Source organism: Bos mutus, chromosome 12 (genome assembly GCF_027580195.1).
Source record: "Bos mutus isolate GX-2022 chromosome 12, NWIPB_WYAK_1.1, whole genome shotgun sequence".
Taxonomy (NCBI): Eukaryota; Metazoa; Chordata; class Mammalia; order Artiodactyla; family Bovidae; genus Bos; species Bos mutus.
In genome coordinates, this window is record NC_091628.1 from 80,042,909 (window position 1) to 80,059,935 (window position 17,027).

At 44.2% G+C, this 17,027-nt stretch overlaps 2 protein-coding genes across 6 annotated transcripts in view; both read left to right on the plus strand.

Annotated features, from left to right (window-relative positions):
• The window catches only part of TMTC4 (transmembrane O-mannosyltransferase targeting cadherins 4), a 59,078-nt gene extending 51,451 nt beyond the window's left edge, over positions 1 to 7,627 (plus strand). The window contains exons 16-18 of one of the 2 annotated variants that reach the window (XM_070380774.1): positions 90 to 202; positions 1,865 to 1,934; positions 3,797 to 7,625. In XM_070380774.1, the coding sequence (XP_070236875.1) occupies positions 90 to 202; positions 1,865 to 1,934; positions 3,797 to 3,945 (332 nt within the window). In that variant the 3' untranslated portion in view covers positions 3,946 to 7,625. Of the gene's footprint in view, positions 1 to 89; positions 203 to 1,864; positions 1,935 to 3,796 lie in introns of both variants that reach the window. The other variant, XM_070380775.1, reaches the window with a different exon arrangement.
• Positions 7,628 to 15,648: 8,021 nt separating this feature from the next.
• Positions 15,649 to 17,027, plus strand: part of GGACT (gamma-glutamylamine cyclotransferase) — a 49,005-nt gene continuing 47,626 nt past the window's right edge. For 3 of the 4 annotated variants that reach the window (XM_070380779.1, XM_070380780.1, XM_070380777.1), the window contains exon 1: positions 15,649 to 15,750. The gene's annotated coding sequence lies outside the window, so the exon portion shown is untranslated. The remainder of the gene's footprint in view (positions 15,751 to 17,027) is intronic. The other variant, XM_070380778.1, reaches the window with a different exon arrangement.

A 17,027-nucleotide genomic window follows, 5' to 3' on the forward strand; every position in this document is an offset into this window, starting at 1 on the left:
TAATTGTATATAATGCACAAAAGCCTTTAATTAGACTAAAACTGCTATAGCGCAAACGTGTTTTTAAGTTTTCCATTTTTCGCTCATAGGTAATTTAGCCCAAGCTGAAGCTGTTGGCAGAGAGGCACTGGAATTAATACCTAATGATCACTCTCTGATGTTCTCCTTGGCAAACGTGCTGGGGAAGTCCCAGAAATACAAGGTGTGTGGACCCCAGGTCGTGATTTCTTGCACTGAATGCCAGCAGCTGACAGGAACCATAAACGTAACTTTTGCCTAGTTAAGTCGAGAGCGCGCCCGAGCCGTGCTAGCTGCCTACCAGCATGGCTTGGTCCGTCTGCATCCTGGAGAAGCTGCCCAAGAGGTGACTCTGTGGCCCCAACTCCACGTGCTTTCTGGTCGTCATCGCTGTTTCTCAGACGCGGGAGGGGAGGAAAGGCCCAGAGTCCTGGCGGACTCCCCAAACCCCTCCCCAGCACAGAGCTGTGATGCTGTCCTGGCAGTGGGGCTGGTGGTCTTTGCACAGAAAGAACACTGGCCCAAGGCGAGATAGGATTGGTTCTTCCTGCTTCCAGGTTTCTCCTCACCTGCAGGAAGTTACAGATGGCCTGCAAAGCCCTAGAAGTTTCTAACCAATGAAAACTGGTTCAGCTGTATGTGGCTGGCCTCCCAGGATAGGCCAGTAGACCGTGAATCACAAGGCACATAACTCCCTGTGTACTGAAGGGGACTCCATTCCCAATGACGCTGATCTCAGATTTTAATTCTGTGTGTCAGAACCACCGAGGGAGCCTGTGAGATTACAAATGCTTATTCTTCCCCATGACTCAGTTGGGTAAAGTCAGCAAATAGGCATTTTTAACCAGCATCCTGGCCTCCTAACACAGATGTTACAGAAAACACACTTTTAGAAGCAGCGTCTTAGTCCTTTCATGAGAGGAGTACTTCCTTCCCGAATCAGGGACCGTATGTGATTTTGATCGCACTAGGCCTAGAAGCACTGATTAATTCCCATTTGTCCCATGTTGTTTACTTCTCTCCAGCTCATGAGATCGCATTCAGTTCAGTGCAGTCGCTCAGTCGTGTCCGACTCTTTGCGACCCCATGAACCGCAGAGATAGCATTGTCAGTATAATTTTCTGTAATGACACCGCAGGAAGATATTTCATGCATTTCTCTCCTTTTTGAGGTGAATACTCAGGGAGTTTCATAGCTTCAGTATACACTTTTGAATTTCTAGATTTTGCTGACCGATAACCTTTTAAGGGGTATCGTGTTTATTTTTTGCAAGTCTGCCTGTGCAGAGGGGACCCAGTTGTAGCTGTTTCTCCCCCATTCTCTCTGCTCATTTTCTCCGACTGACTGGGCTGCTTCTGGGTTCCCCAGGGGGTTGTGGGTTCTTCGGGGAGGTTACCCAGACCCCACCTCCTAACCTGGAGAATCCCGGAAATGAGTTCACGGATGCTGACCGAAAGTGACCCTTCCACAGGTGTTGTCAGAGCCCAGCGCTTTCCTGCCTTGACCTTTGTTCATCCTCCCCTGCACCCTGAACTAGCTGCTTGCTTGGTGTGGCAGGATCCCCGCCACGTCCGGGAGGCCGGTGGCAGAGTCCTTAGCACATTCATCCTCTTTCCGGCCACTGTCCTGACTCCTGCTGTCACCTTTGCCCCGTCACACCCTGCGGTGGGTCACCGTTCCCAGCCTCTTCGCAACGCGGTGTGGCCCCGCTGGGCCTCCTCAGTGTTAGAAGGAGGATTTGGTGGAACAGAAAGAGCACGTTCAAAGTTTGAGAACCACAGGCGATAAAACTGTGCGTGAGACCTTTGCACTGCGTACCTTATCTTGTGTATGTTTCATCTTCTAGGAATCCGAAGCTTTGTTCCTCAAAGCAATTAAAGCTCATCCAAATACAGCAAGTTACCATGGCAATTTGGGTAAGCAAAATTTTCAACTTGAAACATACAGAAATTCTATATAATCTTAGTAAAATTGGGCTTCCCTGGTGGCTCAGCTGATAAAGAATCCACCTGTGATGTGGGAGACCTGGGTTCCATCCCTGGGTTGGGAAGATCCCCTGGAGAAGGGAAAGGCTACCCACTCCAGTGTTCTGGCCTGGAGAATTCCAGGGACTGTAGAGCGCATGGGGTCGAAGAGAGTCGGACATGACGGAGCCACTTCCACTTAGTGAAGTAGGTACGTTCTTGTAAAGTCGCTTGGGAGAGTTATTGTTCACATCTAGCCTGTGTTGGCCTTGGTGAACTGAGAAGTGCTTTGGGAGTTTGCAGTCTGACCTGTGTGTGCTTGCCCTTTCTGCAGTGGACCTCCTTCTAACCTGGTCTTCCTTGCATTCGCATGTTCTCTGTCTTGGCTAAGAATGCATTTACAGTGATCTATTCCCTAGAATTCCTTTCTTCTATTTTTATATCTCAGTAATTCAGATTTTTTTTTAAAAATAGTTATTTGGCTGCATTAAGTCTTAATTGTTTCTCTCTAGAGGTAGCATGCAGGCTTGGTTTCCCCGAGGCATGTGGCTGCACTGCAAGGCAGATCCTTAACCACTGGGCCACCAGGGAAGTCCCGGTAATTCAGACTTTTAGAACAAGGCTTGTTGATGTTTGGAAGGCTCAGTCATGTGAATATTTTTTCTACCAAATCTCTTCCCTATAGATTCTGTAGCTTCTCTTTGCAAAAAAGTGATGAAGCATGAGTGGTTGCTGTACTGCTCACATCGAAAGTTCATTTTACTTAGAAAATCATTACAATCATCAGAGGCTTACTATTCTAATAAGTAGATTTATTTTACTATCACTTTATAGTCAGGTCTTGATGTGAGAGCCCTGAATTCCAGCTGGCAACAAACAAGCTATAATGTTGCCAAAAGGTGTAAGGGAATCTTTATTAAACAGCTGGTCTTGGGGCGTTCCTTGTGGCTCAGTGGGAAAGAATCCACCTGCCAAAGCAGGAGACAGGGGCTTGATCCCTGGTCCCGGAAGATCCCACATGCTGCAGAGCAGCTAAGCCCGTGTGCCCATGATTACTGAGCCCAGGTGCCCTGGATCCCGTGCTCTGCAACAACAGAAGCCACAGCAATGAGATGCCCATGCAGTGCACCAGAGCGAGTGAGTGGAGTTGCTCAGTCGTGTCCAACTCTTTGCGACCCCATGGACTGTAGCCTACCAGGCTTCTCTGCTATGGGATTCTCCAGGCAAGAGTACTGGAGTGGGTTACCATTTCCTTCTCCAGGGGATCTTCCCGACCCACGGATCGAACCCAGGTCTCCCACATTGGAGGCAGATGCTTTAACCTCTGAGCCATCAGGGAAGCCCAAAGAGTAGCCCCCGCTTACTGTAACTAGAGGAAAACCCTTGAAGCCTCTAGGACCCAGCACAGCCAAAAATGAATAAATAAAAATTATTCAAACAAACAAACAAACAGCTGGTCTTCTACGTGGTGGCTTTGTGCTGAGCCGTGTGGCAGCCCAGCCCTATCCAGCCCGGCTTCCAGGAAATTTCAGGGCAGCATCACCAAACTTAGGGAACTCTTCTTTTACTTCTTTCTGTAACGATGTTGCTGTTGGGAGATGGTTCAGAACCCCGGGAGTAACTGGGAATGGTTAAACAGACGATCACCAAGGAGTACGATTACAATAAATAAAGTTGGCAGTACAAACAGTACTGTTTTAAACAACGGTTTTGGGAAACTGCTTGCAGAGGTTCTGTTTCTTTGTGCAAGTGGTTGGGAACACCACAAGGTATTCAGAAGCCTTTCCAGTGAAATTGGCCTCTTGCTATTTCAGCTGTGCTCTATCATCGTTGGGGCCATCTAGACTTGGCCAAAAAACACTACGAGATCTCTCTGCGGCTTGACCCGACAGCATCGGGAACTAAGGAGAATTACGGTCTTCTAAGAAGAAAGCTGGGGCAAATGCAAAAGAAAAACGTCTGATCCTTTTTCCTTCATTTTTTGAGTGTGTGTGTGTGTGTGTGTGTGTGCATGAGGCAGATTGTTCATATCTCGTGCTTGCATTTAACCATTTAAAGTCCTTACATGTTGTTTACTTTATTGTTTTTTTTTCCTGTGGAAACAAAGACATGCAAAAAGATTATAGCACCAGCAATTTACTCTTGAATGCTTGATGTGGTTTTTGCATTGAAATTGTATTTTTTCAGACAATTCAAACATAACTTCTGAAATTCCAAGGGTAAAGTCTTTTTTAATGAAAAAGAAAAAGAGAAAAAAATTATCTTGAGGGACTTACAGCAGAATTAAACCTGCATTTGGAATGAGTCGTGTTGTATAGAGACTCACGCTATTAAACATTGACTGTGAACAGAAAATGACAAACTGACTCCTACATTTATATAAATATCTAATGTGTCTGTATATTAGAATTTTTATTTAATGATGAGTAAATTAAGATTTTTGGTTTTTTAATTTTTTTTCCAAACAATATGCTAGGTACTTCATTTGTAAGGAAATATTTATTTGTATTTTTATGTTTTGAACAGGGCAAATAATTGAATGAAGAGTGGAAATTTTAACATCTAGTATATTTACACTTTTTCCATAGGAAGAAATTCACTCCTCCAATATTTTTTGGATTCTTCAACTTGTGCTATTTGTAGCATGCAAAATTGTGTAGTATTCTACATAAACTGTCACTCTTAATAGAAAATTCAAGCTGTGCTTTAGACAAAAACAGGCAGCCTAATGTCTTTATTTTTGTTATATCCAGTATTAAGAGGGCTACACATCTATGTAAGTTGCGTTTTTATATGTTTAGCTGGAAAGCTGTTTTCCATTTAGCTTTATAGAACCACAGTCATATCCAAAAAATGCAAGAGGTAAACTTCCTCTCAAAAGGAACCACATTTGAGGAGTTTGTGATATTTTTAAGAATTGGATTATTTATCCTGTTTTATTGGGTCAGAATAATCATATTCATTTTGTTTTATTCTTCTGTATTTGCTGTTGACCTAATGATTTATGCAATCTGTGTAATTTCTTATGCAGTAAAATTATTACACAAACCAGTATAAAAGTGTCATTTGCCTGCTTAATAGATGATTTTCAAGTTGCTCGGTTGGCCAAATGTTTGTTTGGGTTTTTCCTTAAGATGTTATGGAAAAACTCAAATAAACATTTTGGGCAACCCAATATTTGACTCTTTGTCTTCTTTCCTTAAACTGAAATCCAAGTGACCAATTCATTCTTTCTAGAATATGGCTTCTATTTGGTTTTTGTTGTTGTTCAGTCACTAAGTCATGTCCGACTCTTTGCGACCCCGTGGACTGTAACCCACCAGGCTCCTCTGTCCATGGGCTTTCCCAGGCAAGAATACTGGAGTGGGTTGCTGTTTCCTCCTCCACTGTTTGGTTTTAGGCACCGATTAATAGAGTCATCCAGGTTCAACAAACGGGCTGAGTAGCTCTCACATTGAGATGAGTTGATTGTCTACACTGGCTTGTGGGGGATGGGGTCCGAGGCCAACCAGCATAGAGTTGTGAATCAGTAATTGTAACCTATGACGGCTGAGGTCCTCAGAAGAGAAAATGCTGTTTCAAACCTTTCAGAAATGGTCCCCAAACAACAGTAACAGTTTATAGAGCTCTTAGGAGCAGGAGCTGCTTTATCGTTCATTAAGTTCCTATAGTGCTTAGCTTGGGAGATAATGGATGTACTATATGCTTGTTGATTTTTTTTTTAACTTCTTTCTTTAAAACAGTGCTTGTCTTTTGAGAGTAAAGGAAAACCATTTCTTATAACAGCCTGTTTGTGATTTTTTTTTTTTTGGTACTGATACTAAAACTTGTGTCAAATCAAGACGCCCTGCCTGCAGAATGAACCCCCATAGCTCTCACTGCTCCATCTCAGGATTTCCATCACAGCTGCCTTCAGCCCAGAGAAAACAGTCATTCGCCTGATTGACATTTCACGGAGCCTTTAATCATGGCAGATTTTGAAAGTGGGCCATGCTGTTCATCTTTTCGTCCTCCTTTTTTCCTTCTTAAGGCAGCCACCTTCTTCATTTCTTAGGTTTCCCTTCTAACAAGACTAAAGTGGAGATCTGACTCCCAGTTCCCCCTCGTTTTTGATATTTTTCTTAAACTTGTGTTTGTATTACTCAATCATGGTATGGGATTCAGTTGGGGGTGGGGGTGGTATCAGAACAAACATAGGGATCGTTGCCAGTTTGGAAAATAAGAGTCCAAATAATTCTTCACATCCCTGATAGTAAACATCACAAAGCCTCGGAAGATAGTTTGGGGCTATTTTTTATTTCTCTGTACATCTCTTCCCCATAAAACGCAGTGTTACATTTATTTCTTAAGGCCCGCACCATGTAGATGTAGCCCACTGTGCCCTCACAGGGCTCTTTGGGTTTCTGATTCTATCACATTGCTTAAGCATGGTCCGTACATTTTATTTCAGATGACTGAGTTAAAATCTCACAGAATAGACCAAGCCCCACAGTAAAGCACTGGACATGTATGTTCATATTCACACCTATTGGACTTTGAGGTGAAAAAACCTACAGTTGGCTCTAGGGCTTTGATGTCATAGGCAAGTCATTTAGCATTGCTTCAACTCCAGTTTCCCATCTGTAATGTGGGCATAATAAGACCTCCCTCCCAGTAATGAGGTGCTCGACTCAGTACTTGCCTTAAATGATAGACTAGACTTTTGGAGAAAGGTATAGGTTTCTCAACAGACAGGTCTGACCTATCTGTCATGACTGCATGGTTACCAAATAGCCATAGCTGGTGGGGGAAAATATTTTTCTCTATTGACTAATTGAAGCTAATAAATGTTGAAAGAATGGCAATTAGAAAACTATTTTTTTTTTTTTTGTCCCCAGTGAATTAATTGATTGAGGCAAAGATCAGCAGTGAATAAAATCACTAGATGAAAGATCAGTGGAGAACTTTTTAGTGGAGGGGACAGCTCTGTGATTTTATCATGGTAGATTTGTGAGGTCACTATAGTCAAGTAGAGTCCCCTGGGCTGCAAGGAGATCAAGCCAGTCAATCCTAAAGGAAATCAATCCTGAATATTCATTGGAAGGACCGACACTGAAGCTCCAATACTTTGGCCACCTGATGTGAAGAGCTGACTCATTGGAAAAGACTCTGAGGCTGGGAAAGCTTAACAGCAAGAGAAGGGGACAACAGAGGACTAGATGGTTGGATGGCATCACTGACTCAGTGGACATGAGTTTGAGCAAGCTCCGGGAGAGTGTAGGACACGGAAGCCTGGTGTGCTGCAGTCCATGGGGTTTCAGAGTCAGACAACTGAGCAACTGAACAACAGCAAGATACAGAAGAGCCCCATCACAAGGGTCCCTCATACGACTTTTATGCTATTATCTTTTCCCAAATATCTTCTTGAGCACAGACTGTGCACTGGCAGTGTGCTAGCTGCTGAGGATATGATGAATGATCACAGGTGATTCCTGCCCTGTGGAGCTTACAATCCAGGTTACTTCAACCCTTGCTGTGTGCGCAGGTTGGGCTTGCTGGTGTGGACATCAGGGACTGAGCATTGTTACCAGCCCCCCCCACCCCTTGCAGGGGCCTCTTCGGGGCTCTCCTTTGTAAATTACTGCATCATTTGAAATAACTTTTATTTGTAAATAAAGGAACGTGTGACATCACAGATTCATCTTTCTTCAAGAGAGCCGTGGATGAGTTTATAATATAGCTGTGATAAGGTGCCTTGGTGGTAAAGAGACACCATATGGGAAAGTCAGGTAATGGAAAGTAGTCGCTAAATTGCTCTGCCCAAAAGGTGGGGAAGAGGCTGTGGGGTGATGTTCCAGAGTAATGCTGAGTGAAAAGAACTCAGGAGGCTTGGATTGTTGGCTGAACGATGGGGTGTGCAATGCAGGCTCTTCTGAAGCAAGCTTTTAAGTCTTTAGGAAACTCTATATGCCGTACGGCTCTCTCGGTGGTCATCTAGAAATAGTTGGCCTTTGGGGGCATAATACTTGAGTGTGAAAGGAAAATCTGTGTTACACCCAAGTTGGAACCTCACAGACCTTAGGCAAGTGTAGGGAGTGTCGACTAGTGTCCCCTGCTAAAATTCATAACCACCCAAAATTTCAGAAGGTGACTGTATTTGGAAATCAGGTCTTACAGATAAAATTAGTGAAGGATCTTGAGAGGAAATCATCCTGGATTTAGGGTGGGCCCTGAATCCAATGGTTGGTATCTTTTAAAACAAAGAGAAGATACATAGAGCAAAGAAGGCTGTGCCTAGGATGGAGGCAGAGACTGGAGTGAAGTCAAGGAATGCCAGGAGTCACCAGAAGCTGGGAGAGACAAGGATGGATCCTCCCACTAGAGCCTGCAGAGGAGTATGGCCCCACCCACACCTGGACTTCAGACTCCTGGCCTCCAGAACAACATTTCTGTTAGTTAAATATTTATTTGTATTTGTTTACTTATTTGGCTGCACTGGGTCTTAGTTATGGCATGTGGGATCTAGTTCCCTGACCAAGGGTGGAACCCAGGCCCCCTGCATTGGGAGTGTTGAGTCTTAGCTGCTGGGCCACCAGGTAAATCCCACATTAATGTTATTTAGGGACTTCTGTGGTGGCTCAACTGGTGAAGAATCCACCTGCAATGAGGGAGACCCAGGTTTGATCCCTGGGTTGGGAAGATCCCCTGGAGGAGGGAAAGGCTACCCACTCCAGTATTCAGGCCTAGAGAATTCCATGGACTATTCCATGGGGTTGAAAAGACTCAGACACAACTGAGCAACTGTCTGTCACGGCACACAGACTGTCCAGTATTCTGGCCTGGAGAATTCCATGGACTGTATATCCCATGGGGTCGCAAAGAGTCAGACACGACTGAGTGACTTTCACTTTCACTTTTGGGGCTTCCCTGCTGGCTCAGACAGTAAAGAATCTGCCTGCAATGGGGAACACCCAGGTTTGATCTTGAATATTATTATGTGCCAAGCATGGATCTAGGGCTTTATATACGTTTTCTCATTCAAACTTTTCAATAAGTCTGTGAAAAAGGTAGTATTATCCGCCAATTTAAGGACTTCCCAGGTGGCTCATTTGGTAAAGAATCCACCTTCAAGCCACCCAGTGTGTGGCACTTCCTGGCCGCCTTAGAAATCCAATCCAGCAAGTAACTCAGAACCTCATCCATAAAATGGTGGACGGTGGTAGTTTAGTCACTAAGTTGTGTCCAACTCTTCTGTGACCCCATGGACTATAACCCTCCAGGCTTCCCTGTCCATGGGATTTCCCAGACCAGAGTACTAGAGTGGGTTGCCATTTTCTTTTCCAGGGGATCTTCCCTGACCCAGGGATCGAGCCCAAGTCTCCTGCATTGCAGATGGATTCTTTACCAAATGAGCCACCAGGGAAGCCCTTAAAATGGTGGATAATACTACCTTTTTCACAGACTTATTGGAAAGTTTAAATAAGAAAACATATATAAAGCCCTAAACCCATGCTTGGCACATAATAATACTCAATAAATAACTGAAGGAGAGCTAACTCTCACTTGAGGTTTTTATCCTCAAGACCTTAAGTCACCCAGAAACAATCTCAGGTTTATAGTCTTATCGCCTGTGTTCTAAGTCTGATTAGTTCTGTGAGTTCTTGAAACCTGTTAACACGGTTTATCAAAACCATCTTGAGTGTCCTGCGTTTCTAATCATTTTGTTTTTAAATATGTGGCATTTTTCTGAAGCCAATAAAGCTTTCTGCTTCCTACTGGTGATAAGTGTTTGAGAAAATGCGTTCCCTGTAGATTTAAATTCAGTTTTACCTATCATTTAAAACCAGTTTCAGGGACTTCTCTGGCAGTCCAGTGGTTAAGACTTCACCTTCCCTGGTCAGGGAACTAAGATCCCACATGACTCGTGGCCAAACAAACAAAAGCAATGTTGAAACAAAGCCAATAAAGATTTTAAAAGTGGTCCACATCAAAAATAAACTTAAAAAAAAAAACTACTTAAAGTTTTGTTTCAGCAGTTAATTTCAACAGCATTAATTTTGACGAGTAGACTTGAGACTTGTCTCAAAAATTTTCAAAACTGCTCATTTCTAGAACTTTCTGATAATGGGTAGAGATGACAGCTTTTATAGTACTGGTCTAGGAATCTGCAGACCTCAGCAAACAAGGTGGTACGATGCAAAGAACAGAGACCAGGAGTGTGAGAGCTATCCTATGGCCAGCTTCACTGGTGTAAGTCATCTTTTTAAGCTTCAACAGTTCAATTAGACGTGAACCCTTCCCATCCGGCCATTAGTTACCAGGACTCTGAAATGAGTCATTTAATTACTGCATGCCTCAGTTGCTTCTAATAAAAATAATGCTGGTGGTGGTGGTGATGGTGGTGGTTGCTTTTGTTATTAGTTTTTCTTCCATGAAATGAGAGGGTTGGACTAGTGTTCTTCAAATATTCATAGATGCTTACCTTTAAAATATAAAACTTAACTCTTATATAGAAGTCCACTATAAAAAATTATAAAAGTGACCTGGGTGCTTATATAAACCCTCATAAAAATCTGTTGTGTAATGTAAGAATGTTTGAAATTCCAACACTCTTGTCGAAATAAAATATTTTGAAGCTTTCTAGTTCTGATATATTCTGATATGGTTAAAAAGTCCCTTAGACTGAAAAAGGACATTTCTGCTCTGCCATTCATCAGGCTGACATAGCACAGATGAAGGCAGTGGGGAGTGAAGAGAAAATCACATTTTTTCTGGTAGAAATGCTGAAGTTGTAATGTGTCAAGGAACCCACTTCTAAGGGTGACTGCTGCTTTATTATATATGGAGAAACCTTCTGGAAAAGCACTATCAGAAATGTTGCTGTTTTAAATCATTAGGAAGAATGAAACATCACACTGTACTTGGACAGTCCAAGTCATTTCGACATGAACAAGCACCCTCACTTTCCAACCCACGTGCAGAACTTCATGGAAAGCGCTTCTGGACACACCTATTCACATCTCTTATAACTTTTAGTCTCCAAGTTTGTAGGACCCTGATCCAGCAGTTGGTTCTGCTGCCCAGACTGTGGAGCCCTGTACCAAGGTCACGGGATGAAAATCTCTGAAACTGACCAAGCCCCATAGCAACTGTTGCCATGAGCCTCTGATCAAACCGGCCAGTTACTTGACCCCGTATTAGGTAAAATACCCACCCTATTACCCACCCTATAGCATCCTAACCTATCACCTAATGCCCCCATTCTAGTAGGAATTTTCTGTCTTGAGGCTGTAGAAATTGGCTGCTGCTGCTGCTAAGTCGATTCAGTTGTGTCCGACTCTGTGCGACCCCACAGATGGCAGCCGACCAGGCTCCCCCGTCCCTGGGATTCTCCAGGCAAGAATACTGGAGTGGGTTGCCATTTCCTTCTCCAATGCATAAAAGCGAAAAGTGAAAGTGAAGTCGCTCAGTCATGTCCAACTCCTAGCAACCCCATAGACTGCAGCCTACCAGGCTCCTCCATCCATGGGATTTTCCAGGCAAGAGTACTGGAGTGGGTTGCCATTGCCTTCTAGAAATTGGCTACTAGCCCAAAAGGGTTTGGCTCGCCCTTGAGCCCATTCTGCCTCATGTCTGGAAATTCCTTTCCAATCCACACTTGGGCCACAACACAGACCTAATGTTGACCCCTGGCACACAGCTCTATTTTGCCTTCAGCCTGTGAAAACACAATTACCTTTAAATTCCACCTAACCTCTCCCTCCCCCAAACCTCCTGACTGCGTCTTTGTTTGGTGAGTCATCTCAGGGCTCTGAGGGTGTGTAGATCTCATTCTTAGCTTACAAAACAAATGGTGGCCTGGATTTAGGATACAGGATATTTAGGGTCAAAGACAATTATTTGTAATAATTAACTAGAATGATTTGATAACATTTCAGTTGATTTTATAGTGTTATTCAGTTAGACTTCAAGCTCTGTACATAGCACCCAGGTTCTGTTGCTTATTTCACATTAAAATTATCTTATCAAGAGATGAAGAGTATATTTTCCCATCTACTGTGTGGTACTTGCAATGCTGGAGATGTGGGGGAGGGGTCAGAAGGAAATGAGGTGGGCCCCTTTTGCATAATACGAAGTGTCTGTGCATTGAGTCAAATATATATTAGCCTCTAACACCAACTTCCCTGGTGGCTCAGAGGGTAAAGTGTCTGCCTGCAATGCAGGAGACCTGGGTTCGATCCCTGGGTTGGGAAGATCCCCTGGAGAAGGAAATGGTAACCCACTCCAGTATTCTTGCCTGGAAAATCCCATGGATGAAGGAGCCTGGTAGGCTACAGTCCACGGGATCACAAAGAGTTGCACACGACTTCACTTTCACTTTCTAACACCAAAGTCTGGAAAACAGAGTTTGGCAATTACCTGCTGGTATTTAGAAAACAAACTGACCAAACTAGATAATTCCAGTAAGAGACGATTTGACAGTTTATATCCTTTGAGTTGATAAAGCGTTTGTTGAGCTTTGAACCTGGGGCGTAGCAGTTGGCCAGCTGCTTGACCCTGAGCCTGAAGGGTATGGGAGACTGTGGACGGCAGAGCATCAGACCAGAAAGAACAGAAAAACAGCTGAGAGTGGGCTGAATCATTTCCAGCAAAGGACTCACCTGTACCATTTGCAGGCAACTGACAGCCTCTGTGAGTCAACTCAAGTTATTAAACCCACTAGAGCAGTTGGCTTGCTAAGGGCTCTGGTGTAACGCACCAACCCAAAAATGAAGCCAAGACTTGTCTGAGTTGATCAATCAGTTTCCTTGAGAAACTGATTTTTCTAACATAATGTTGTAGTTTCTCTAACGTATTGTAGGTCAGTTACACTTCAAAAACAAAGACAAAAAATGGATCAAATTTGTGGTTACATCAGGGTAGGTGGGGGAATTAGATGAAGGTACTGAAAACTTAAAGTTGTAAGATAAACAAGTACTAGGGGTGTGACGTACAAGATAATAAATATAATTAATACTCCTGTAGGAAAATTATGAAGTATATCCTAAGACTTCTCACCACACAAAAATTTTTTTCTATTTCTTTAATTTTATATTTATATAAGATGATGGAAAGTGAAAGATGATGAAAGTGAAAGAAGAGAGTGAAAAAGCTGGCTTAAAACTCAACATTCAGAAAACTAACATCATGGCATCCGGTCCCATCACTTCATGGCAAATAGATGGGGAAACAGTGGAAATAGTGACAGACTTTATTTTTGGGGGCTCCAAAATCACTGCAGATGGTGACTGCAGCCATGAAATTAAGACACTTGCTCCTTGGAAGAAAAGTTATGACCAACCTAGACAGCATATTAAAAAGCAGAGATGTTACTTTGCCAGCAAAGGTCTGTCTACTCAACACTATAGTTTTTTCAGTAGTCATGTATGGATGTGAGAGTTGTACTATAAAGAAAGCTGAGCGCCGAAGAATTGATGCTTTTGAACTGTGGTGTTGGAGAAGACTCTTGAGAGTTCCTTGGATTGCAAGGAGATCCAACCAGTCCATCCTAAAGGAGATCAGTCCTGAGTGTTCATTGGAAGGACTGATGTTGAAGCTGAAACTCCAATACTTCGTCCGCCTGATGTGAAGAACTGACTCATTGGAAAAGACCCTGATGCTGGGGAAGATTGAAGGCAGGAGGAGAAGGGGACGACAGAGAATGAGATGGTTGGATGGCATCACTGACTCGATGGACGTGAGTTTAAGTGGGCTCTGGGAGTTGGTGATGGACAGGGAGGCCTGGAGTGCTGCATGCAGTCCATGCGGTTGCAAAGAGTCGGACATGACTAAGCAACTGAACTGAACTGAAGATGATGGATGTTCACTAAACTTGTGATAATCATTTCATGATGTCTATAAGTCAAATCATTATGCTGATTTAATCATTATGCAAATTACCTTAAACTTTCATAATGCTGTGAGACAATTATAAAATAAAACTGGGGGAAAAATAAATGATCATTATATAAAAAAAGAGGCACTTGTTAAAATGCATTTCATTTCGCTGGGTATCACCCCCAGAGTTGGTTATTCAGAAGGCTTGGGGTGTGGGCTTCGAGTTTACATTTCTGAATTTCCAGGTGCTGCTCATGGTGCCCCATCTGGGACCACATTTTGAAAATTACTATTATAAATTATTTTTCTGTGGGTGATTTTTTTGACAGTTAAACTGAATATCTCATCCCACAGAGCCTAATCTATATTTGGATCAGACTCTCCCAGCCTTATCTGGCAATAAATGCAATTTAACACTCACCTCCTTACCGTCTTTAATCTTCCTTTATCAGCGGAATTATTTATTCATTTATTTCCCTCACACTTTCTTTTGCTGACATGACCTTCCTCCTTCAAAAAATTAATAGAAATGGAATTTCTCTTCCTTTTGGAAGAGAAAAATTAAGATGATTACAGCTACTCTTTAAAAATGGTATGTTAAAATATACATTAGATGCGGCTTTTTTATATTAATATAAATTTAAATTTAATTATGGACTTCCCCACACAAGAAAGAACTCTGTGAAAATTATGGTTTATGAATCTGATCTTTTAGATTTCTTTAGGAATTGCACATCTGTTCAAAACACAACCACATCAGCATTATTGGAAATGTTTGGGTAGAAACCAGATTGTAAAAACCACATGGGTCCAACCCCATACATGAGAGAGTGGAAAGGCAGAAAATGAGTAAGGGGGATTATTTCTAGTCCAACAACTAGTACTTATGCATTGGTCTTTGGGGTGGGGGCAGAAGTGGCTCCCCTCAATCTCTCTGCCAGTCTTTTCACCCAGGTCCCCAGAGTAGCATTGCTTAAGCCCAGAATAACAAAGTCTAGAAAGAAAAAAAAAAAAAGTCTTCACTCCTCTCATTGCTGGGGCTCAAATTTAGTCCTGGGATCCAGGGAAGAGATGGTAAGTGGTGATCCCCTGGAGGAGGGCATGGCAACCCACTCCAGTATTCTTGCCTGGAGAATCCCATGGACCGCGGAGCCTGGTGGGCTACCGTCCATAGGGTCGTAAAGAGTCGGACATGACTCAAGTGACTAAGCACGAACTCCTCTAACCACAGTTTTAAGTGAAAATGGAGAATTGGTAAATAGTGGCAGTATCAAGGTTACACGATTATCTGTATCCAGTATCAGTGCCGAGTGGAGTGTGGCTGCTGGAGTGTGGCCTTGGTCATCACCTTGTCCATCTGTCCTACAGGATTCGTGGGCTCATTTCTGTGAGTGTGTATGTGTGTGTGTGTGTGTCCAGGTGGGTCTGGGTCCAATATGGACTCAAGACTGATCCTGGACGCCCAGGCGGGCTACCTTAGAGCGTGTGTGTGTGTGTGTGTTCAGGTGAGTCTGTGTGTGTGTCCAGATGGATCTGAGTTCAACAAGGACTCGAGGCTGTGTGTGTGTGTTCCCAGGTGGGTCTGGGTCCAACGTGGACTCGTGTGTGTGTGTGTGTGTGTCCCCAGGCGAGTCTGGGTCCAACATGGACTCAAGGCTGACCGTGGACGCCCAGGCGGGCCGCCTTAGAGCTCACGCTTCGGTAGAGAAGCCCCAGGTGTGCGCCCTCCGGGCTCCGGCGCGTGCTCAGGTGTGCGCGCGGCCCTCGCGGGCGGGCGGGTACCGCGTCCCGCCTCCAGGGGGCGCCCTCGGGGGCGGCCTCCCGGGGGCGGCCGCCCCAGCCACGGCCGGCCGGGATTTCCGCTCGGTCGCTCGGTCCGGCTCTCCCCGAAGGGCGCCGCGCTCCGAGGCAGGTGAGTCGCCGGGCGCGGGCCGAGCCGGGCCCCTGTTCGTCCCCGCCCCCGCCGCGAGGGGGCCCCGGGGCTTGGGGGCGTCGCACGCCGGCGCGTATCCGGGGCCCGCGCGAGCCGGGGACGGAGGGCGGGGACAGAGCCGCGGCCGTGGCGGGACGCGACGCCTGCGGGAGCGGCTGGAAGGGCGGGGCCCGGGCCCACGCGACGCGGACGCCTCGGCCAGTTACCCAGGTGTAGACTCCTCCTCTTCCCAAGGAAGACGTGATGACCCATCAGAAGGGTCCCCTTGAAAAGGATCTCCCGCTCTGATGCTTCTGTTTTTAACTTTAGAGATCCCTGTTTGCGAGGAGACCAGAAAGCTGCAAAAGAAAAGAGAACGTCTGGCACTTGTCAGTTTCTGAGTTAGGGCTTCTTTGGAGCTGTTAGTGACACCGCTGTTTTTGAAGAAATCTCTTTTACTGCCTTGATTAGGAAATACGCTTATTGAGCTTTCACTCTGTTGGCCAAAGAGAACACCGCAGCCGCACTGGTAACGCTAAAGAGGTGCACGATTTTTTTTTTTTAATAATTAAGTTTATTGGTGCACGATTTTTTAAAAAAAAACACACCTGACTCCAGGCTGTTAATATTGAACTGATAAGAAAATGAGACTTGGAGCCACGTCTTCTTAAAGCAGGATATTAATTTTGCTTAATGTCCCAGGGAGAAATCTTGGATTAAAAACTAAAAGGTCTCTCTAAATCAGTTGGATTTGACCAATATAAAGTGTAGGTCTCACACACACGTTTTTATGTACTTTTTCCTGTAACCGAAGACTGTTCTCCCTGGTCTCACTCAATTTATTGAAATGCTAATAAGAGACCCCTGCAGGTTGCCCACATTTTCCCCAAATGCCTTGTTTTTCCTAAAACGACTCCCTGGAGAAACCAGAAGTTCCTGAATAAGCAGACTGCCTGGGTAGAGAGCATTTGTGTTTCAAAAGCTGAGTTTGCAAAGGTAAATTAATTTCTAATTGGTGGACCTTTGTACAGAAGTGTTTTGGACTGGCTGACCTTGCAAACCAGAGTCCTGACTATTAGCACTAGACCTAGAGAAGGTGGTTATTCACGCTGACCTTAGGTAGCCGATTGTGGGAAGAAGAATAGAGCAAAGATAGAACGTGGTATTAAGTTTTTAAAATGATCTGTTCATTGCCCTCTTATTTTATGTAGTAAGATCTTGAAAGTTCCAGTCTGGGTCAGCTCTTGCAGGTGGAGTCAAGGCTCTGTACTTGAGGG